At 38.4% G+C, this 24,423-nt stretch overlaps 1 protein-coding gene across 4 annotated transcripts in view; it reads left to right on the top strand.

Moving 5' to 3' along the window:
• The window catches only part of LSM14A (LSM14A mRNA processing body assembly factor), a 58,560-nt gene extending 46,406 nt beyond the window's left edge, over positions 1–12,154 (top strand). For 2 of the 4 annotated variants that reach the window (XM_024577722.4, XM_024577720.4), the window contains 4 exons: positions 2,617–2,799; positions 2,903–3,077; positions 4,021–4,252; positions 10,224–12,154. In XM_024577722.4, coding sequence (XP_024433490.1) covers positions 2,617–2,799; positions 2,903–3,077; positions 4,021–4,252; positions 10,224–10,247 — 614 coding nt within the window. In that variant the 3' untranslated portion in view covers positions 10,248–12,154. The remainder of the gene's footprint in view (positions 1–2,616; positions 2,800–2,902; positions 3,078–4,020; positions 4,253–10,223) is intronic. The other 2 variants (XM_045185339.3, XM_024577721.4) reach the window with 1 other exon arrangement.
• The last annotated feature ends 12,269 nt before the right edge of the window (positions 12,155–24,423 follow it).

Here is a 24,423-nt window from a genome sequence, read left to right as displayed (position 1 = left end):
TAGTTAACCAAAATGTTAGCTTTAGAAGAGAAGCTGGATGATGGGAGTGTAGAACCACTCTGTACGATTTTTTAGGGTTTTTTTCCTAATTATTTTAAAATAAAAGTTTCTTTTAAGCATCACTACATTTACAGAATAAACCCTACTTGATAGTAGGCATTTTGTCTTTTAATATATTCTTGAATATTAATCTGCTTGTAGGATTTGTAGTTATATTTACATTGTTGTATGGCTTTCTCTTTTGTATTCACTTTTTACAGTTTTGTGTCCATTTCATATTATCATTATAAAACTTTTTCCATTGTTTTCTGTGCTTTTAAGAATGGAATTATCTGTACCTTAAAAGTTTGATGTTTTCTCATTTAAATTATTTAAGCCCTGAGCCTTTTTTGAAGTAATTGTTTAAGAACTTTAACTTTCTCTCATGGTTACTAATTGAATAAGGTTGTATATTTTATTTGCTTTGTAATCTATATTATTTATCCCAAATTTATCTATTTTATTAATATTTTCTAATTTATTAATACAGAATAAATTATAATTTAAAGCTCTTTCAAATTAAAAAATTAAGGCAACGTGTAATCACCTGACTTAGTTAAGAATTGGAAAGTGATCTTTCACTTAATTTTAGAAAGATATATTTTAAATGTATAAACACCTCATATGTTCTGTACATTTTTATATGTGTTTTTGTTTGTGCTATGTGCCATAGAATACAGAGTTTCTGGTTTGATTTATTATATTTCACTTTTTTTTAATTTGGAAAAAGACAAACCCCCTTCTCTCAGAATGAAATAATTACTATACTTTCATCATTTAAAAATTATATAAAATAGCCCTGGCCAGGTGACTCAGTTGTTTGGAGCTTTGTCCCATGTACCAAAGGGTTGCAGGTTCAGTCCCCTATTGAGACGCATGTGGGAGGCAACCAGTCAGTGTTTCTTGCATCAGTGCTTCCTTCTCTCCCCCACCCCGGCCCCTTCCTCTCTTTGAAACAAATTACATACAATATGCCCTGGCTAGGGTGGCTCAGTGGATTGAGCACCAGCCTGTGAACCAAAACATCACAGATTCAATTCCCACTCAGGGCAGGTGCCTGGGCTACAGGCCAGGTCCCCAGTTGGGGGTGTGCAAGAGGCAACCAATTGGTGTATCTCTCGCACATCAGTGTTTCTCTCCTTCTTTCTCATCTCTCTAAAATAAATAAAGAAAATCTAAAAAAATAAATTATATCAAATACTAAATAAAAGTATCTTTCATTCCTCTTCAAAACTCATCATCCAGAGGCTCATTAAGAAAGCAGTGGTTAATTTACTAGATTTTTTCCTTATAATTTTACAGATAAAGACTATATTAAAACTTTTTTTTTGAAATTTTAAAGATTTTATTTATTTATTTTTTAGACAGAGGGGAAGGGAGGGAGAAAGAGAGGGAGAGAAACATCAGTATGCTGTTGCCTCTTGCACACTCCCAACCGGTGACCTGGCCTTCAACCAAGGCATGTGTCCTGACCGGGAATCAAACTGGCGACCCTTTGGTTCACAGGCTAATGCTCAAACGCTGAGCCATACCAGCCAGGGCTAAACTTAGTGTTTTGTTTTTGGTTTTGTTTTGTTTTGTTTTGTTTGAGACAGAAAGATCATGCTATAATTTCTGGCTTCTGGCCCCAAGGCATTTTTAATAGTAAAGTTTCATGTTATAAATATCCTGTTTAACTAGATTGAAGTGTCTGTATATGCTGCTGGCAGGGGTTGTGATTTGTTTTCTCAAACTTGGGCAGTTTGCCAAACTTTGTGAACACAAATCTGTCACTCTGTAGTCACTTCTGATCTTCGTCAGTATGTATTAAACATTATACATAATTGTAGTCATTGAATTCATACTGCTTTGTGCTCTATATGTTTCTGTTAACTCACATCAAGTACTACTCAATGTTCCTGTTTTGCTTTGTTTCTTTCTTAACTATTACTCTTACTTGTGGATATTTGGGTTCTCGAGTTTTCACTATAATTCGTGCTGCTTTGGTGTTGCTTTATCATATCTTATAAATCCTGTTATCATTATATTGCAGAAAAAGACTAGGTACAGAAGACTTGAATATTATGGAGCCACTTAGAGAGAGACAATAAAGATGGAATAGGAAGTAGCTGAGACCTGGTGCTTCTTGTCTTTTATGATATCTGTGATGTAGAAATAACACCTCCTACCTTGCAGCTTGTTCTTCCTCCTGTTCATTTATTTCTCTTACTATAAATCTTGGTCCCTGTGATCTTTTCCACAAAAGGCCTCCTAAATTTTGAGAACACACTTTGTGTTTGACACTCTAGGTATTAGGGATGTGAGCAAAACATAGCTCCTGCCCTCAAAGAATATACAGTAATTTTGTACCAAATTGTTTGGCTGTGCATTGTATATGTATTACATATATGAGCGTGGACCTCATAAATATAAATTTCATGTGTGTTATATATTAAATGTTAGTTAAAATTCATTTTTATATAAAAATACAAATACAGTAATGTGTAGAGATTTGTAAGCATTTCTGTTGACCATTTAATATAAAAACCACAATAATGACTTCTGTCTTAAACTGCTTATTTTTTCTTTATTAACTAGTTCCAGGTGCTCCTTCAGCTCCAAGGAGAGGGCGTGGGGGTCATCGAGGTGGCAGGGGAAGATTTGGTATTCGGCGAGATGGTCCTATGAAATTTGAGAAAGACTTTGACTTTGAAAGTGCAAATGCACAATTTAACAAGGAAGAAATTGACAGAGAGTTTCATAATAAACTTAAATTGAAAGGTGAATTTTTATTTTCTACTCAGAAAATACTCTTATTTGACTTGGGAATCATCGGTGTTTAGTACAAGTCTTGACTTTTATGGTATGTGCCCTTTTTTTCCAGTAGAAGATAAACTTGAGAAACAAGAGAAGCCTGTAAATGGTGAAGATAAAGGAGACTCAGGAGTTGATACTCAAAACAGTGAAGGAAATGCAGATGAAGAATATCCACTCGGACCTAATTGCTATTATGACAAAACTAAATCCTTCTTCGATAATATTTCTTGTGATGATAATAGGTACAGTCTTTTAAGCTGCTTTTAAGGTCTTAGGAGGTTGAAGTGTGAAATAATTTCTTACAAATTCACAGTTTAATGGCTACTTAAAAATACCTAGTGACTGTTATTTTTTAATGTTTTATTTTGCTAAAAGAAAATAACTACTAACATTAAAATTAGTAATTAAAACGGAAGTGGTCATCTAACATCTAAGTAAGACCTTTTACTTCACCCCGCTACAATGTAGTTCAAATAAAGCCAGGGCCAAAAGTACCAATGTTACTTTGAAGTTTGCTGATGTAGTAAAACTCTGCCACATTTTAGTCAGTATGGATCCAGAAAATTGTAAAGTTAATAAAAGGACACAGCATAACAAACTAAAGAGTTTCAGGGTTTCTGCTGACCAATCCAAATTGTCCTTCTGCTGGCTGCAATTTAGTGCCACCTGGTGGCAGTTGTGTACTTCAGTTTATACATGTATGGGGCGGATTCTGAGCCCTGTGATTGGGCTCTAAGATAGGAGCAACAAGCAGCAGTTCAGAGACTTGCTTCAGTCATCAGGTCCAGGAATTGGACCAGGATCATGGTGAGAATTCAGGGACCTACCCTCCTGCTCCCAGATTGCTGAGACGGTTTCTTTTACTGGCTTTGCCTTCTCTTCCACTGGGGCTGAGTGGAGGATGAAGTTAATTGCCAATCCCATTATATCAGTGCTGTTATTGTGTTCCTTTGTTTTATCAACTGTATTTGCAAGAATATAAATACTAGTCATTTTCATATGAAATTTAACAATATTATAGGAGATATTGCCGTGCATAACTTGTGATGACTTAGATAAGGTGCTTGTTCTTACTTGATCTTTAGAGATTGCTTCAGCTTAATTTGGAAATTAATGCACATAGTTTTGCTTGAAAATGTCCTTTAAAACTTGATATACACTAAAAATTATTTGTTCTTATAATAGAGAACGAAGACCAACCTGGGCTGAAGAAAGAAGATTAAATGCTGAAACATTTGGAATCCCACTTCGTCCAAACCGTGGCCGTGGGGGGTACAGAGGCAGAGGAGGTCTTGGTTTCCGTGGTAGCAGAGGGCGTGGTGGTGGCAGAGGTGGTACTTTCACCACCCCTCGAGGATTTCGTGGTGGATTCAGAGGAGGTCGTGGGGGCAGGGAATTTGCAGATTTTGAATATAGGGTAAATATATGCTTTTCATGAAACTACATGCCAAACAGCATGCATTTCATTGAAACTCAAAATGTTTTATCTATTTTGGGTGAACATTTTTAAGGCATTTGCATAACTTTTATTTTCACCTGATTAGGATATTTATTATAATTTTACAGAGTAGCAACTTCTTGGCTAATAAGTGTTTTTTTTGTCTATTATAAAACTATGATTTTAGATTTTATGGACTGGTAAAATTTCCTCCCAGAAAACTATTCGAGACTGACTCAGGATTATTTCTTTTTTTTTATTTCTTCTTTTAAAACTATTTTTTGCTAGAAGGTCAGGGGATCATTAAAGGCATTATCCAAAAAAAGGATTATATCATTCCATCTATATTTCGGATTACAAAGTATGCTGTAACACCAAAAGAGTCTAGGAAGGATTGTACTTCACAATGGAAGACAAACCTATGCGTTTAATAGCAGCTAACATTTACATAGTATTTTTTATGTAATAGCCATTGTTCTAAATGTTTTTCATACATTAACTCACTTAAACCTCACAGCAATTCTGTGGTGTAGGTTTTCTTTTTAATCCCCATTTTACAAATGAGGAAATAGGTATAGAGATATTAAATAATTTGCCTAAGGTCAGCTAGTAAATGATGATACTAAGTCTTGTACCTAGTAAATTTGTTTCTCAGTCAGTGCTGTTAATTTAGTTCTGTAGGAAACTCAACTACATTTTCTTATTTTGTCATGGTCTTGAAAATCTCATGATACATTGACATTTGGGAACCGTTGCTAAAAAATTGTATAGCTCTGTATAGTAGTATGTTTATATGTATTATTTATTTAAAGGCATCTGTAAATCAGTTTCACTATCCTAGTTTATTGATTTTTAGGGATAGTGGAGAGGAAGGTAATCACAGAAAGATCAAAATCCCCTTGTAAAGCAGTCTAGGGATTGCCAAGGGCAGCTAGAAACAAAAACACCTGCTGGCAAGAATTTCATTGTCCAATATTTAAAACTGACCATTGTTGAGATCCTCCTTAAATGTTCAGTTTTAGTGACTTTTGGGTCTGGTTTATTAATTTTGAGGCCTTTGGTATTGTCTCATCACAGCCAAGACTGCCTTGTCATTAGCTCAGTCTGTCCAGCCATGGTGGCCTAATGGATCTGCAGCACATCTAACTTGCAAAATTTCCATTGCACCTGGGAGACTAGAAAATGTCTTCTGCTTGTCACTATTCCTGCTCTTGCCAGTGACATTTTCCTTACAGAATTCAGTAGCTTTTTCACAGATACTTGCCCTTAATTCCCCTACAGTAATTGACACTGGTGACCTTCCCCATCTTGAAATGTGTCTATTTTTTTTAACACTTGATTTTTTTAAACACAGCAACACGTTTCTCAACACAGCCTGTAAGGTGCTTCATGATCTTCCTGGTTTTCCAGTTTAAGTCTAGTGCTGTCTGTAGTCCTTTTTGCCAGTGGGTCTCCCCTTCACTTACTCTGCCACAGTTAATGTGGGCCTTCTTGCTCTTGTTTAGTGACAAGCTTCTTCCTATCTCAGGACTCTTTTATCTATTCCTTCTGCCTGGAACATTCAGTTTGCTTCTTACTGCAAACATTCATCTCATGTTTTGCACTCTTGCAAGTGGTCGACCATGCCTGAGTGTGTTCTCTCCCTCCCTCCCTCCCTCTGCCTACCTTCCTCCATCTCTCACTTTTTCCTTTTCCCCTTTCCCTTTGTGAGCTTGTGGATGCATAGCTTCTAATTAGTTTTTCAGCTTGGACCTGGTATTCTTCCACCTGCATTGCTCCATTTCATCTGCTTTGTGTCTGTGATCAACTTAAACTTAGCCTTCCTCAGAATGACCTCATCATCTTCTTGCCTTCCCGTCATCTCAGCTATGCCTCTTCCCAGTGTGTGATTGGCTAGTGATATACCATTGCTTTTGTTTCCTGGGTGGTGGCAGTATGCACAATCATGACCCATTTCCACTTCATATATTCATTCCTTTGACATGTCCCTGTCAACTGCCACAGTAACCCACTGATTGATCTTCAGACCATCAGTCTCTCTCTAAGTCTCTCTCTACCTCACTTCAGGCATGTCATCTACCTTTTGAAGAACTTAACTACAACTCCTTGTTGAAGACTACATTGAGTCAGCTTGGTTTGAGGAAAAAGTACATTTAAATTAGACTTGGGTTAGAATGAGAATTTCAGTAATTATTGCTAGTGTGACCTCAGCTGAGCTGTTAAACCTTTCAGGCTCTCAGTGTTGACATTTGTGGAAAGAGAGTTGCATAGTCTTTATCTCATATACACATTTTAAAGATCATTAAGTCTCAGGGTTGGAAACTGAGAGGTCTGACCTCCTGGCCAAATTGTCCAACATTTGTGTAGTATCCCTTGTAGGAGTTGGAACCTTACTCTTTCTGAGGGCATCATTCCACTCCAGGGATGCTCTAACTGTTTGGGTTTCACAGTCATACACACAATCTGAGTGAAAATCCTTTTCCTGTTTCTTCAAACTATTAGTTTAACTCTGTCCTTGTAAACACGCAGAGTATGTATACTCTTCGTAGTTTTTATATATTTGAAAGAATAGCTGTCATGTTGTCTGTGTAAGATGTGACTGTTACTTCTCTATAACTAAACTTTGAGTAACCACTGTATGCGTGATAAGTGCACTTATCAGTGCAAACGTGTTTTTGAAGCCATGTCTCACTGTGGAGTCATTTTGAGCCATTTAGTTAAAACCCCTGTCACATACAGGATGGGGCAAAATAGGCTTATGGTTGTGCGTACATCTTGTGCGTACAAGAAAGTTTATTCTTATTTATTAATTATTGTATTATTTTCCATATGAACAACTGTAAACTTACTTTTGCCCCACCCTGTATATTGCAGAATTAGAATGCATTGTAGAGGTAGTCTTCATGGGTTTTTATTTGTACTAGTGTATCCCTGACAAAGTGATCTTGGATGTTTCAAGGAGTGACAGAGTTACTGGACCCTAAGGCATTATCCCAGTGGTTAAAAGATTTTAATGTGACATTGCACTGCCTCCTCTTCTTACTGTGAGTGTCCCACTTGACATATCCAGCCCCATTTCTCATTAACCTTTAACTTATTCACGCAAATTGATTCATGGTCATCTCTCATAAACACTGTGCTTGATTCCAACTCTGACCTCATTCATTGACCAAATATATTGAATTCTTCATAGATGCCAAGCCCTGAGCTGGACATTGGTGCGAAGCAGAACAGACTTGGTCCCAGCCTTCTTGTTGTTTACAGTACAGGGGGAAGTCAGACACAGCCAAAAGTCAGGGTTTCCCTTTCACTTACCCTTCACATTCTTGCCCAAGATTTCCTCTATCCTTGGAAACTTCTCTTCCTACCTCCACTGATTTCTTCTTTTCCTCACATTCTTGTTGTATCTGCTTTCATTAGCATACATTTTAAATACATTCATGTTCCCTATTTCATGTGTTTTGTTCTTCATCATCAGCTAGATCAAGGGTGTCAAACTCATTTTCATTAGGGTCCACATCAGCCTCACAGTTGCCTTTAAAGTGCTGAATTTAATTTCAACTCTTTAACAGTTAAGGAGTAGTTACATTTATACAGTCCTAAAATTATTTCAGCCCTTTGAAGGTAACTGCAAGGCTGATGTGGCCCCCAGTGAAAATGAGTTTGACACCCCTGAGCTAGATACAAGCCTCTTGGCATCATTGAATGTGTATTCTACATTTTTTACCAAAACACCTGGCTCAGCATGGAGCGTAATGAGCTTGAGTAAATGCTTAGCATTTGTCACATAGAAGTACACTACTTTAGCCTTTAATGATGCCGAAGGTCCCTCAGTGCGGCTAGCCCTTGACTGTCCATTCCAAAGTTGAATGATCCTTCCATCTGCCAGGAAAGCCCTGGCCTTCTCAGTAGCCTGTGCCTTCTAAATTATATCATCTGGCACCTGTAAAGGTAGAAATAGTGAGTAATGACTATGAGATAAAGGAGATTTACCTGCAGGGATTAAACTCATTTCTCAAGCATCTAATACTTCTCAGAAGTAGATGCCTGTGGAATTTGCAGCAGCCTTCATGTAACGGCTAGCTTTGTTTTTTGTGGCATGAAGCATTACAGTTTTAGTGTGAACATAAGCATATCTGATTGTTTAATGAGAATATGGGTTTGATAGGATTATCAGGCTTTAGAACTTTTTTAAAGTATCAGCAAAACTTGAACCTCTCTCCCACCCCACCCCATTACATGCTTAGGGAACCAAGTACCCAGAGAGGTTAACTCTTGATATAGGTACAAGCTAATATATACAGTAAAGCCAAAACTCAACTGTCTTCGATTTCCAGCCCGATTTTCCTTAAGAATAACATCAGAAACATAAACTTGTAATGATTTTGGTCCTATGGTGCTTTCCTTTTATTTCTTTTTGGGGGGTGAAGAAATCAGTCCAGGGGTTACAGGAGGACAGCCAGCTCCTGTTTTATGTGCTGCTACGAAGAGGTTAAGCCACCAGGGTAGATGAGACAGATTGCCTCCCATTTGTGTATGTTTTTCTTCAGAGAGTGTCCAGAGACAACGGGGTATCCCCAATAACTCATCATGGTTCTCTCCATCCCTTTCACCCTTTTCTTGTCTCTATCCCTCTAGTTCTCTGTCTCTCCCCTTTTTCCTTCTCTCCTACTCTTCCTTCCTCCCTTCCTCCCTCCCTCCCATCCTCCTTTCAGAAAACCACAGCTTTTGGACCTTAATATGCCTGGATTAATCAAATAGCTTTCTGAAAGACTTAAAAAAAGAAATTGGGGCATATGAAGGTTGGCTTTGGTGGGGGGTAGCAGGATCATCTTTAGCTTAATTCTTTCAGCACCAACTTACACCATGCTATATGTATTCCAATTTAATAACATTGTACAAATGGTTTGGTGTTATATGCAGAGATCAAGTTAAGGATACATGTGTTGCTAATAATCAGGGTGAGAATCAGCGGTAAAAGCCAGGTACGTGGTAGCAACCAGTGCTGAGGAAAATGGAAGCCCCAGCTCCGATGCTGTGTGTGTACAGGCTTTTAGTTTAGGGTTAGTCTCACTGGAAAGCTAGAGGCTCCTTGAGATTTTTACTGCTTTTTCCCTAGTTACTTTTTGAACGTTCCCAGTCAACTCTCTGATTTTCAGAGCTTACTTCAAATGTAAAAATTGTCCTTTAAAATGCATTTCTTTTTTTTTTTTTTTTTTTTTTTTAATGACTTTATTTATTTATTTATTTTTAGACAGAGGGGAAAGGAAGGAGAGAAACATCCATGTGGGGTTACTTCTTGCTCGCCCCATACTAGGAACCTGGCGCTGAACCCAGGCATGTGCCCTTACTGGGAATTGAACCAGTGACCCTTTGGTTCATAGGCTGTTGCTCAATCCACTCAGCCACACAACAGCCAGGGCTAAAATGCATTTCTAAATCACTGCTTGCTTCTGTTATGACCCTTTGGCAAGAAATGTTGTTTTACTGTCTGGATATTTTATTACTTAGTAAAGATGTCAAAGGCTTAGATTTTATTAAGATTTTATTAATCTTCTTCCAAAATATGTTGTTGGTTGTATTTGATGAATTTGACTAGTATGTTGAAGATTGAAGTTTTGTCATTGTTCTTAAAGACTATTCGGGTGGCAACCAAAGATAGTGGGGTACACCGGTATCTTGGAGGGGGGGTGCTTGCTGGGGCCAGCCCACAACACTGCTGCTTTAAACTCTACTAATGAGAAAATGCAGTTAACAAATAATGAGATCCTGTTGTGTGTGGAAGTTGTTAAAAGTATTTCCTGGAACTCAGTGGTACAGATTTTATACATGAAAGTAAAAGGAGGGTATATTTAAAGTTAATATAAAATATACTTAAGCAAATTAGAAAGAAGTAATTATTAATAACCAATAATTTGAAGCATAAGCTAATTTTTTTTTCCTTTTTTAGAAAGACAACAAAGTTGCTGCGTGACCTACAAACAAGTCTTTGAAAATAGGTGAATTTCTAGTTCTTCATGGTCCTGAGAATTGGTTTCAGTCTTTACCAAGAATGAAGAAGTGAATTCACTGTATATTTGTCACCAGCACTGGGTTTTTGTTATTTGTTTGTGTTTTTCTACTTAATTTCAAAGATACAATGCAGTTATATTGAGCGGGGCGGTGGGGGACAGCTCATCTTTAAAAATGAGCATTAAATATATTTGAAATAGCAGAAGGTTAAGTAATTTCTTATGTATAGTTAAACTAAAGCAGTACTTCAGCAGGACTTATAAAGTATTTTTTCATCACTGAAGGGATTTTTCTTATCATTAAATTGTATTTGGCAATTACTGCAACTTGCCTGCAGATAGGGCCGTGATACTGTGTTTTGAGCCACAGAAGGTTGTGTGTGTGTGTGTGTGTGTGTGCGCGCGCTCGTGCGCGCGTGTCCTTTTCCCTTCCTTTCTTTCTTTTTGGAAACACTGTAACATCCTTTTTGAGCTAGCTTATTTCGTCAATTAATTAGGTTGCTGGGTGGTAGAGAATTTTGTCAGTCAACTATGTACACACAGTAAATACTGTTTCTTAGGCAAAGGTAACTTTTTTATATAGTTGTAAAATTCCATTATATTCCATTGCCAAAGAAACATTAAGAACTTTGTATAGCTGTATAAAAAGCAACTAATTTTTTAAAGAATAAACATTTTAAAGTCAGCAAACATACTGTGTCCTTGCAGAAGTTGATGTTCTGAGGAGCAGAGTTATGGGTGGGTCTTTTATTCATAGTTTTCCAGGATTAAGATTTTTTATTTTCATTTTTAATGTTTGGAACATGAAAATTTGATACATTCTTTCTTTACATAAAAAAAATAAATTACTCATGCTCATTGGAAGAACTTAATTTTATAGTAAATGGCACATCACAGGATTTGTCCAAATAATAGATATTTTCAGTATATGAATGTAAATAATCATAGATAAGTATGTACTTAGCTATATTTTCAAATAAGTAACTCCTCCTCCTTTTTAAGACAATAAAACTAGGCATCAATTAACCTGTTCTTCTGATAATGCCTGGAATTTGGTCGTGATAAGTTGACTCGTTCCATTATTATTCCAGAGTAGTCAAGGTGTTAGAAATTATTGTGGCAACCTATGAGATAATAACACTCGTCTTAGGTATATAATCCACAAATGACTCAGAGTTCATTTCTAATACAAATTATTAATAAATCTTTTATGATATTTTAAGCTATAGCAGGAAAAAATCTGGCCACTTTAAGGTATTTTTATGGAGGCCATGGAATAAAGGGATCCAAAGATTTAAATATTTTTATCTCTTGATTTTATTAACTTTCTCCTTAAACTATTTAATAGTGATGAAGATGTGGGAAACGGCACTGTAGAAGAATATACTTAAAAATGGTTGATATTTTTAATTTTATATCTTTTGTATAGCTGTACAAGAAAATGTTTTGTAATTTGGTTTCATTATTAAGCTTTAGTACTTGGCAGCCATAATTTAGATAATATTGCTTAATAGTGTTTGCTTGCATGTTAACAAACCTTCTGGAGGACCCACAAATCATGACATGGAACACATTTCTGAGTCGTTCTGAACATCAAAGTAAGTGCTATGGCAATACCTGTAGACCGTTTCAGATGTCCTTAGCTGATTTCAAGAAGAAAAACTATAAATACCAGTTTTACATGCTCTAAAAGTATGAATTCACACATTTTCTAAGCCCTCTGGGTCACTGACTAGGGCACCTGGTGCCCCAGTAATAACTGACAGCATGGCATACCTGCAGTGCACCTTACAATATTAAAGCAAGGTTCTTAATCTGAGACATAATAAAACTCCTCAATAAAAAATGTTCATCAAAGTTCTTTCTCTTTGAACAGTAATATTCTCTTATATAGAAATAATGAAAGGCATCTTTAAAGTGTCAGCAGATTATGGTCGTATTTATATTCTCTAAATTAATTTCTCTTATTCTAAGATTGATTTATTGCTGTAGGAATTTAGGTAAAGGCAGAAGCCCAAGGCCCCTTTTCTCCCTAAGTTCAAATCTGACAGGAGGAGACAGCCAAGTGGGAAACCTCAGAATAGAATGCTCCCTCTGTGGGCAGGCAGGTACAAAAAACAGAGGAAAGGGCTGGCTCCTCCTAAAATCACCTATTGGACAGGCCCTTCCTCCCTCCAAAAGTGGAATTTAATGTGAAGTATAGGGAGATAGGGATGTTAATCCAGCTCACTGACTCTCGATTGGGCTGAATTGACAATCCTGGGAGAGTATTTAGTAATGTGAAGGAGGTGGTTTTCATTGTCCCAATGACTAGAAAATACCGTTGTCATAAAAAGTAAGGAGCAGGCATGGTAAATGTCCTACACTATGCTGGATAGTACCACATACTCAATCGTCCAGCCCAAAGTGCAGCCGTGGCCTGTCCGCTTAGCCAAATTCGGAAGACGATCAGTGGGGAATTAACTCCACTCTGCCCCAACTTTACATAGGACATGGAAAGACAGGTATAACAGGACCTTACTTCAGTAGCAGTGTCAACATTTTGGAAACCAATTATCACAGTAGAGTTACCACTCCATCCAGTTCTCTCTCACTGTTTTACAAATCTCTTACAAGAATCATCTGAGGAGTGTTTTTAAAGTACAAATTTCCATGCTGCACACCTGTAGAGTCTGATTCTGAAGTTTAGTAGAGCCTGGAAATCTGGCTAAGTCCCACAGGTAGTTCTGGTCAGCCAGGTGTAGAAAGACAAGCTTTTGGTTTTGGTTTTGGTTTTGGTTTTTAACATAAGTTGTTGACCCTATTACAGATGTCCCCATTTTCCCTATCTTGCCCATATCCACCCGCCGCCCCCCCTTCCCTCTGCCATCACCACCACACTTGTCGGTGTCTGTGGGTTATGCATGTATTTTCTTTGGCTAATCCCTTCACCTTTCATCCAGTCCACCCCCCTCTGACAGCTGTTAGTCTGTTCCATGTACCCATGCCTGTTTCCATCCAGTTTGGCAGTTAGTTTTATTCATTAGGTTCCACAGATAAGTGAGATCATACGGTATTTGTAGAAAGACAGTTTTAAAACATTACAGCTGGCTCATCTAATCCAGCCCTGTCACTTAAGGGCCTTGGTGAACTTTTCTCAGGATCAGTAGGATTATTTTTTCATTTCCCCATCCTTCTAAATCCAGTATATTCAGGTTGTGACTGGGGCATGAAGAGAGTGAAAAGACTATGTGCAAGGGGGTGGGACATATCTGCAAGAGAGAATTTGGGGCAAACAGAGATTAAGACTGAAGTTTCCTCCAGGGTTTGGCTGCTTTGAGTACTGAGATTGAGTATTTTGTTCCTAGCACACAGGAAATGGACATGTGTAGTGTCTGTGTCTCAGATTTACATGTCCCTGCTTCTGGGTTATCTGTCTGAAAAACCTTTTCCTTCTGTAAGCCCCTGTGTTAATAGTTCAGATCTACTGTCTGGATTCAGTGTTGCAGAATACTCCTGCCTTATTAATTTAGAGACTATAAGCTGGTTTGAACTGACCATGGGGAGAGTATCACAATATAATCAAGATGAATTAATCTCTTAAAGGAGTTCAGATGCCTCCAGTTTGCTTAGTTTACCTGTTCTGACTGTTTTTAAAAGATGACAAGTACTAGTACAGTTGGACTCAAACTTACAAAAGTAGAGTAGCACCATTTATCTCTGATTCTGAGGATGCTAAATAGGTATTTGCTCAGAGAGGCTGCCGTAGCTTCTCTCAAGATGGAGACACAGGGACAACTTCTTGCAAGAGGTATCCCCTGAGTAGGAGGAGTTAATCAAGTGAGAGAAGTAAGGGAGAATGTAGCTTTGAGCAGCAGAGGTCTGCAGAGGCCAACCGCAGGCAGCCAACCAATGTGCACTAGGAAGCTAGAGATGCAGGTCCCAGTCTCTGCTCTTGAGGTAATTCCAGCCTTTTGAGGAGGGGCGCTGCAAACATACCCTATTTCTCAGAGCCAGTATTAGTGAAAGCAAGGTTCTGGTTTTGGGACATTTATAAATCTGGCTTCGAGAGCACATAGTGAGGCTATGAATCTAATGTGGTTTCCATTCTCAGTGATGGTGCAGAGCTGTGAGCCAGTGGTGTGGGTGTCCTTTAAATTTTAGCTGTCTTCATATTTAATGAACTTGGCTGACTGGTAAAAATATTCTTAGATTTAGATCATAAACATCAAAACAGACCTGAATCTGATTCCAGGTCATAATGAATGTTGGTTTTAAAATGCACTGATGTCCGGTGTTGTGGTTTGTAAAGAAACAAAGCAGTTCTGTGAGACCAAAGCACATTTCATTTCAAAAATGAGGCTTTCTTAGAGTGATTCATACTAGGTGCACAGAGACAACTGAGAGCAGCCAACAAGGAGCTCCTGGCCCAGAAAGTCTTGCCTTTGCCTCCAGACTTGAAGAGCAGTCTGGGAGTACAAGGGGGAGAGCAAAAAATGCCAAACCAGAGAAGCCTGGGCCCAGCCAAAATTGTAGTGATTGTAAATGGTTTACAGTTATCCTAGTACAGAGGGCATTAATATGTTTACTAGATGACTGGAGTGTGCTTCTGTAATCCTGGTACTCACCTAATCCCGATAATCCTTGGGTGTTAGCTGCACACAGGATCGTTGAGAATGCAAATCCCAATGTTGCAATTCAGGATTTTGCTTGTGCTGGAATTGTTCTGTAAAATTTTTTTATGGGTTGGTTGAGTGATGGTTAATCCCTTTTTCCATTCCCCAGTATATAATAGTGTTTTTTTGGTCCCAAAGTGGGTGTGTGGAGTCTTACATGTTGCAGTTCATAAAATGCAATTAGGTATAGTTTTGTTTTTGTAAAAGTAAGACACCGTAGCCCTGGCCAGGTGGCTCAGTTGGTTGGAGCCCTCCTTACACTAAACGGTTATAGATTTTGATCATACAAGAGGCAACCTATCATTGTTTCTCTCTCCCTTCCTCTCTCTCTAAAATCGATTTAAAAATATATCCTTGGGTGAAGATTTTAAAAAGAAAAAGGTTATACGTTGTATAACCTTTGTTCAGGTTGTAAAAAGAATATGGGAAGTATGGAAGATGTTTTTTTTAAATAGGTGGAAGAAAAGAAAGGGAAAAAAATCTCCCAGAGCTAACAATTGTTAACACTATTTGAGTGTATATTCTGCCTGGCATTGTTCTGTACAGTCATGTGCTTTTCAACAAAAATAGAGCTATGGTAAATGTACCATTGTAAAATATGTACTTGCTTTTTTTTACATATATTGAGTATCACTGGTTTGAAATACATGACACAGCAAAGGACACATACCATAGTTAAACAACGTAACAAACACCCAGATTAGGAGTCAGAATATCAACTACTCCCATCCTATAAACCGTCCCATCACACATGCACAGGGGGCTTCCAGTAGCTCCCTGCATCCTCAAGGGTAACTACTATTCTGACTTCTTACAGTATAGGTTGTTTTTCGTTCTTTATATAAATGGAATCATACAATACATACTTTTGTTGTGCTTTAGCTTCTTTGCTCAACATTTTTTTGGGAGAGTTGACCATATTGTTGCGTTTGGCTGTGGACTGTTCATTTCCGTTGCAGTATTACATTCCATTGTGTTAAGACCACAACTTATCCATTCTGATGTCACATTTGGGTAATTTCTATCTTTTGGCTGTTAAAATAATGCTGGCAATGTCTTTTCCTCCGTGAGAGAATCCAAAGCTAAAGTGAGTGAGAGGAACATTGATTTACACTTGAGGCCTTAGAGTATGGTGCAAGATTGTGCCCAGCTACAGTGCCCCTCTACGCCAGTGCGCTCAGCAGATAATTTGTTACCATAGAGTACAAAAAAACGCTGATGTACTGTCAATGTAGACATAGGTAGATGTGTGTATTAGAGCAGATTCAGGGTTAATCCTCTATATGCCTAACCTTTGACCCCTAAGATTACTGCTCCCACCAACCACCTTTCCTAGTGGTAGCACTGGAGTATTTCTTGCCCTACAAACCTCTGTGTTCAGGATGTGGGCCTGATGTCCTTGTTCCCTTCCCTTTCCTGGTAAAAACCTCTGTTGCTCTCTTGAGACTTTAGTGATCCTCTCAACTCTCCTGATGTGTGATTATCTAATTACCTGATTACTGCCCATCATCCTGAAAAACCTGATACCTGCCTTCCTTTCCCTCTACATTGCTATCCTTCCAAGTGATTTTAACATCTGTGCGGTTTACCCATGATAACCATACTCATGACTGTGATTTCTTATAGCAAAAAGATAACAAAACAAAATTAGCAAAGGGGAAAGATGAATGGGCAAAATCTGGGGGAAGCTAGGCTCAAACTTTCAGAGGGGTCTTTGAAAGGAGTCACACAGGATATGCAAACAGTTCAGGCTTAGTGAGCCACTCTTACTAGTTTGGGGAATGGTGGAAAACCTGAAATCCAAGTTTTTAGATGTCAGCCAAGGGACAAATTTGTACACAGGCCTTACAAAGCATAGTGCTCAAGCCTGCTATGTTAACTCTTCTGGACCCACCCTGGTTCTTGTTCCTTGTCCTGTGATTTTCCTTTCATCTGCTTCCACCCAAAACTGTGGATATACCTGGACCTTCTCCATCAACCTCAGTTGCATCACCTCTGAATCATGGATTTAGACACCCTGTACTTAGATCTTCCAAATGGCTTGCTCAAGAAAAAAAGAAGAAAAAACATTTAAAAAACAGAGCTTTCTACTTGGGATTCATTAGTTCCCCACCCCACCCCCTTTTTTTTTGTATATGAACATGTTTAACTCCCTTCTTTCTTTTGCTTTCCCCATCACTATATCCAAGCAGCCTAGACTCCATGATCCTTCATCTGTCTTGTGAATACTCCAAACTCCCTTGCCCCTCTTTTGAGCTTCTTGTGCTCCTGCCAAGAGAGACTTCAGCCCTGAAAGCAGCTGTCCATTCCCATTGTTACTATTCACCCAGAGGGCTGAGTCCTAAGGAAGAGAATCATAAATGAGTAAATAAAGTACCTCTGTAAATCCAATTACTCCTCTTTACTTGGCCCTCAACATTGCCTGCAAAACTTAGTACTTTTTTGTAATCACTTCTCTGCAGTCAGCAAATGGACTTGCCATCTAATTTAAAGAGAACTAGAAGACTAAATGGAATCTGTATCATGCACTTACCCTACTCTCTAAACCAACCTCATCTGCAATCCAGCCTTTTCCTGGTAGCCCAATGAAAAGAAAAAAAACACCAAAAAATGGCTTGTGCTTTTGCTCCCTAATTCCCAGATTTAAAATACTGATTTATCTTTTTCTGCCTATGTCTTCAACTTCTTTCTTGATAATGGATCATTTCTATTCACATTTAATTTTTTAAACTGGCATACTACATAGCATATTAATGTGTTAATATTCATATGTTAATACATAATTGTAATTACGTAGCATATTTAGTAATTAGGCTGCAAACTTAAATCCTGCATCCTATCTACTCCTGCTTAGCTCTTTATCAAGATGCCTGATCTCCCTTTCACTTCTTAATGCTCTTAATCCCCTTTTGGTAAGATCACCAGTGATGTCCAGTGAGCCTTTGCAGTTTTCTCTTGTTTGCTTTTTAGAAGCATTCCATTCAGTTGACCTCTTCTTAAAAATACTCTTATCTTCCTGGTTGCTATGTTTATCTGGTTTTCCTCCTCCCCTCTAGCTGCTATTCCTCAGTCTGTTTACCTGTTTCTTCCACCTCCCCATCTTGAACTAATTGTGTTCCTCAAAGTTCTACATTAGCTTTTTTTCTCCTTTTTTAGCTGTTATATTCTCTGGCATCAACCCCTATGGTCTTAATTATATGAAGACCATATTTTCAAATTCATATATCTAACACAGTTCTCTTTTCTGAATCTAGAGCTGACCTTTTTTTTTTTTTTTTTTTTAATCCTCATTTAAGGATTGAACCCGCTACCTTTTGGTGCATGGGATGGTGCTCCAACCAACAGCCACCCAGCCAAGGCTAGATCTGACTTTGATATCTGTATTTGAAGGCCTCTCAAATTTAATGTTCCCAAACTGAAGTAATCTCTCCTCTACTTTTCGTCCAGTGTTCTTGATCCCAGTGTTTAGCAACTAACCTGAGTATGCCAGAAATATGGAAGTCACTTTTGACACTGTTTGTTTCAATTTTGCACCAGCCTCACACCTGTTACCAAATTCCATCAATTCTACTTCCTAAATATATCTAATAATCTATTTCTATTAAAAATTTTCATAATTTCATAGGTATCTGTGCATGTATGTGTTTTAATTTAAATCCCTTGGAAAGGTAGTTTGGTTTTGTTTTAATCCTCAACCAAGGAGTTTTTTAAAAAGTGATTTCAGAAGGGAAGGGGGAGAAAAACATCAATATGAGAGAAACATCAATCACAGGGAATCAAAACTGCAACCTAGGTGTGTGCCCTGACCAGGGATCAAATCCACAACCTTTTGGTGGTCAGGACAGTGCTCCAACTAACTGAGCCACCCAGCCAGGGCCCTCAGAAAGGTTTATAAGGAAAGGCAGAAGTCATGATAACAATCTCACTCCTTCCTACCTCTAGTATTCTGTTTTTAGTTTTGCTGATTTACTGTGGGCCAGGAAGGGGGGCACCTAGAGGCGGGATTGCTGCTTCCAATTTAAAATAGGTTAGGATATACTCTGGTTTCTCTTCAGAAAGTATAAATCTTTGGCCTTTTAAAATAGGTTAGGGAAGCTGACATTTGAGAAGTGACTCAAAAAGGTGATTGGACATTCAAGCAAAAGAAATTGTAAAGCAAAGATCCTGAAGCAGGAGTGAACCTAGTATGGAGGGAGGGAGGGAGGGAGGAGGGGTTGGTTGGTAGAACATGAGGTTAGAGAGGGAACAGTGGGGACAACTATAATGATTGTCATTTATTCTGAGGTGGAAGCAGTTGTAGGGTTTTGAACATAGAAGTGACAGTGTAGCTTTAAAAAGAATTTGTGGCTGCTGTGTTGAGAATAAGCTACATAGTAGGGCAAGAAGCAAGAGGCCAGTGCACTAATCCAGAGTGATTCTCCCTGCTCACTGGCAGTTGGAACATGGCCTCAGACTCTCAATACTGAATCTGTTGCAGAGGTCTTGGTGGTGGAGTCTCGTGGTGTGGGGACCGGGGTAGTATCCTTAGCAAATGGTTTCTCTGGCCAGGATTTTAATGTATGCATTCATACCATTCAAAAATAATAGGATACAGTCAAGTCTTCCTCTTCTTGTTGTCCTTCAGATTTAGTTACCCTCTCCACGTACAGTGGGGTTGTTTCCAATTTTGCTAGTACAAACAGTGCTGTAATGAAGAACCTTCATGAATCATTTTGCAAATGGGTGAATGTATCTATAAAATAAATCCAATAACTGGAAATGCTTGATAGCAAGAGACATAGCCTTGTAATTCTAATAAGTTTTCCTGTGTCCCTCTTAATAGATATTACAGCAGTTTACACTTTAACCAGTTTTTGAGGAGGTCTCTTACCCCATGTTCACCAGTATGATATTACCAAACTTCAGAAAACTTTTCTCAGTTCCCCATGCATTTCACTTTGTGTGAGGTTGAACATTTTTTTTCATAAGTTTAAGTTAGTACTTCTGTGAATGACATATAAGAACTGTTTATTTTTCTCCTTGGATAGTCTTGATTAATCTTTTTCTTATTTATAGGAGCTCTTTTTTTCATTAGGGAAAAATTTGTTTTGGGGTTTTTTTTTTAAGATTTTATTTATTTATTTTTAGAGAGGGGGAAAGAGGAAGAGAAACATCAATGTGTGGTTGCCACTCATGCACCCCCTCCTGGGGACCTGGCCCTCAACCAAGGCATGTGCCCTGACTGGGAATTGAACCGGCAGCCCTTTGGTTCATAGGCCCATGCTCAATCAAGAGCAAAATTTGGTTTTTTAAATCGAATAGTACCTATACATAATACCTGCAAATGAAACAAAATATATACATTCAGTCTACTACTTTTCCTTAAAGGCAAATACTATTGTTTATTCTAGAAATTGTTCTTCTCCAAATTGTGTGTGCACACACACACATGTGTGAAAGATACCCATATCCCCCTTTTTACTAATATATCAGTAGGAAGAGCCTGTATAAACTGTTCTTCGGTTTTTTTCACCTGTTTGTCAACTACAGGCCTCCTGATGTGAAGATACACTGTTTTAACACCTCACACATTCACGTATTTGCACATCATTGCTCTGTAGTTTCTTAAATATACTTACCATAATACTTGGTTATAGTAAATAGATATTATGTAAGTAAACATAATTATGAATGACCCAAGTAGTATAAATTCAGCCTATATTTCCTTTCTTACAAAATGTTAGTCTTCCTGCCATTAAAAATTGCCTTAATTACACATGTTGGTTGACTTTAAAAGCTGAAAACCAACAAACAATATCCTGCTATGACTTTATAAGAATTCTTCAGCACAAAACCAACTGGTATGCCTTCCCTACAGTTCTAATTATAAATACTATAACTTTAAAAAATGTATTACTGTGATCAGCCCTGGCTGGTGTGGCTTAGTGGATTGAGTGCCAGCCTGCGAACCAATGGGTCGCTGGTTAGATTCCCACAGCACATGCCTAGGTTGTGGGCCAGGTCCCCAGTAGGGGGCGTGTGAGAGGCAACCACACGTTGATGTTTCTTTCTCTCCCCCTCTAAAAATCTTAAAAAATATATATATATTACTATGATCAAGATTAAATGGATTGTCTTAGGTTCAAAATCATCTACATTTTAATTTGCTTCATGATTGGACTCTCTCCAATTTTTAAATTGTTTTTCCTTTATTTTTCCTTTTGCACATTTAATAAATACACCAGAATATGTGGCCCATAATATGATGAGTAGCTGTGAACCTATCACTTAACCCAAAAACTGGAGTGTTTCCAACAACCTGCATCTACATACTTACCTACCCTGTTTCTGCTTCACCAAAAAGGAAACCATTCTCCTGAATTTTGTATGTATTATTATCTTGATTTTGATTTTATTTACAAGATTTTCCCCTAGAACTTCCAATTGGCTGTTACACATATTTTCTTCCTCTCATGCTCCCCCCCCCACATGAGTGTGTTTTCCTCCCACCCTCTCCTCCCCCTCCTCCTCTCTCTTCCTGTCATCTTTGTCTCACCTCTATATCTTTTCTTCATATTCTCTATTATTTGGAATCTATTTCATTCTTGAGCTCACCGATTTTCCAATCTAGACAATTTTTTTCTTGGACCATTATTTTCTCTACATTTTTTTGCTTGTTTTTCCTGGAATTTCTGAATTCTGTTCCTTTTTGCTTATATTTGTTTCTTTTATCATATAAGAAAGACTTCCCTAACCTTCAACTATACTATTTATTTTATTTAGTCTATGAAGCCTCCTTTATTCCCTAGAGATGGTTGTCCTATAACCTTCCACCATCCTGCTAAAATCCAAACAAGTCACTTTTGAAATCTTCAGCAAAGTTAGTATCCTGGGATTTCTCTTCATTGCTCTTGTAAATTAGAGTCACAGTTGCCTGGATGCCATATTTTCTATTCCATTTCTACAATCCTTCCTTAGGAAACTTTCTAAGAAAGTATAGAGGGACAAGTAATAATGTTTCTGACACATCTTCCTCTCCCTTTTACTTAACAACCCTTTAAAAATATAAAAAGACATTCTTAGCTCAATTGCTGATCCTTCCTCTAACATGCAGTGGTGCTAAATCCAATGCCAGTCGGATTCTTTTTCTTTAAAGATGCTTTTTCTTTCTCTCTCCCTCTCTGTCTCTCTGTCTCTCTCTCGTCTGTCTCTCAACTTAGAACTGTCTTTTTTGTTAAAAATTTTTACAATGATTTTGGCTATGGGTCATCTTTGTGTTATCCCAGTGTTACGCTGGACAGTTCATAGACCCTTTGACTTAAAGATTTGTGTCTTTCCTTTAGTTCATTTTATTATTTCTTAGATAATTTCTTTGATACCATCCACCATGTTCTTTTACTCAAATATAAGAGCTGTGGGATCCATTCTTAAGGTCTTAGTTTTTTCTTATTTTCTTTCCTTATCCTTGTTGTTAATCTTTGTCTCCTTTCTGTAGTAGGCAGCAGAGTTAGCTGCCATTGAGCTCTGTATATGGCCAGATTTGTCTTCTGGCAGAGTTTGCTTTAAGGTAGTGATCTTTATCCTTGAGAGCTCTGAACTTCAGAGGGCTTTGTTTAAAGGTGCCATTATTTCCAGATCCCACTGATACCTGCAGAGGAGAGTCTTCCTTTTACTTGTTTGTGTTTCCCAGGAGTGTGTGGGCTAAATACAGGTCATTCTAATTGCAGCAGTGAGAAGGGGATTGTTCACTGCTTGTGTGGGCAGACCTTAGATTAGCATTCCTGTTTTCAAGCTTCCTTTTCACTCTGGCCCTCTGTCATATCTGCTGCCTCAAATCTGAAGCACTTCAGAGTTCCAGGCAAGTGGCTCCTCCTGCACGCTCACACTCCGAGACTGGTCCAGGTGGCAGCACCTTCTGCTCTGCCCTGGATCCCCATTCTGCCACCCCTCTCATCAGTCTAGAAATTTTTTGGAAAATATCTCAAAGATTCCTCCCTGCCCAATTCTATTTGTATTATAAATATCATTTTACTCATTTATTGCTATTTTAATGTGGCCTTTTTTTAAAAAAAGTAAACATTTGTAGTCATTTACCATCTTAAAGCAGCAATCTGTTTGCTTCTAGTGTGAAGCACCTTCAACTCTTGCCTGTACTATTACCTCACTACCTCTCCATTGGTCACCTTCCATCTGTCCTGCACTCTAAATCATTTTCTATGCAGTAGCCAGAATGAACCTTTGGGAACACAAATCTGACTGTCAAATTATATCACATGTTTTAGAGAAGACATCTAATGTGGAGGCCTCGAGATGGTGTCCTACTGGAAGTATCATTGCAACTATGGTCTGATATGGATGTGAACATGGTGTCGAACAAGACCTGTACTCAAAAGAACTAGGCTCTGAATAGGGCCTCCTCTCTCTGTAAGACCTCAGCCCTGGTCTAGGCCTCTGAGTCAAAGATCTAAAAATAAGTCACGGGGCTGTGAAGCAGCAGGCAGCTACACAGCTCTGGTTCTGTGGCTAGCTGCTGTTCAGCAGCGGTGAGTACACAATGTCCAGCAATGCCACTGCTCTGGACAGCCTGGAGACCCAGCTCAGCTTCTGACTTGGCCTCAGAGCTGCCCATAATCTGGTGCTGGGCTTATCTCTAGGTGTGAATGATCAGAACCCCAGACCTATTCTCTGTAAGTGTCTAAAGGGCTTCTTGACAAAGTAGGAAGTGCCAGGCTAACTCATTCTTAGTGTAACTTCTCCTGGATGTATCTCTGTCAGATTCCTCTCTGAGTCTTGATTCCATACCATCAGTGGATTTCCTCTGTAGCTTTCATCCTAGGTCATGATTTCTGCTCGAAGTATACATAGTGTCTGGGCCAGCTTTTCTCTTCCAGCTGCTACTTGGTCTAAATCTGGAAATCCTGGAGTCTTCAGACTTCTACTGAACTGAGATGGGAGCTATCAGACATGCTCATTTTTGCATTATGCCAACTTGAACTTATCTTCTCACTTAAGGAGTCAAGGAAGTATAGAACCAGTTACTGAGTGCAAGTAATGTCTGCCACAGCCAACTACTAGAACAGGACAGCCAGATGGCCTGGCAATGACAAGCCCACAGAGACTCCGTAAGCCTGACAGTATGCCAACAATTGCTGGCATGAGTCCCAGGGTGCCTCCTGGAGTAGGCTCTCTCTTCACATTTGATTGCCCCACTGCCACCAACATCAAATGAACAAACTGGCTGTGCACACAGTCTTCAGCCTGTCAAAACCAAAGGAGAGTAAGAAAACAGCAAGTTAGGAATAGGTGAAAATTTCCCTAATCTAGTAAAGGATATTTACCCCCAAAATGTACAGCCAACATTATGTATAATGATGAAATACTGAACTCTTTCCTCTTGAGACTGGTGTCAAATCTGCAAACTGCTGCAATTAATAAGTGGACTGTCAACATACACAAAAATCACTTGTTTCTATGTACAAGCAAAAAGTAATCAGAAAATGAAAAA

Source organism: Desmodus rotundus, chromosome 12, assembly GCF_022682495.2.
Source record: "Desmodus rotundus isolate HL8 chromosome 12, HLdesRot8A.1, whole genome shotgun sequence".
Lineage (NCBI taxonomy): Eukaryota > Metazoa > Chordata > Mammalia > Chiroptera > Phyllostomidae > Desmodus > Desmodus rotundus.
This window is presented reverse-complemented; position numbering and strand designations above follow the sequence as displayed.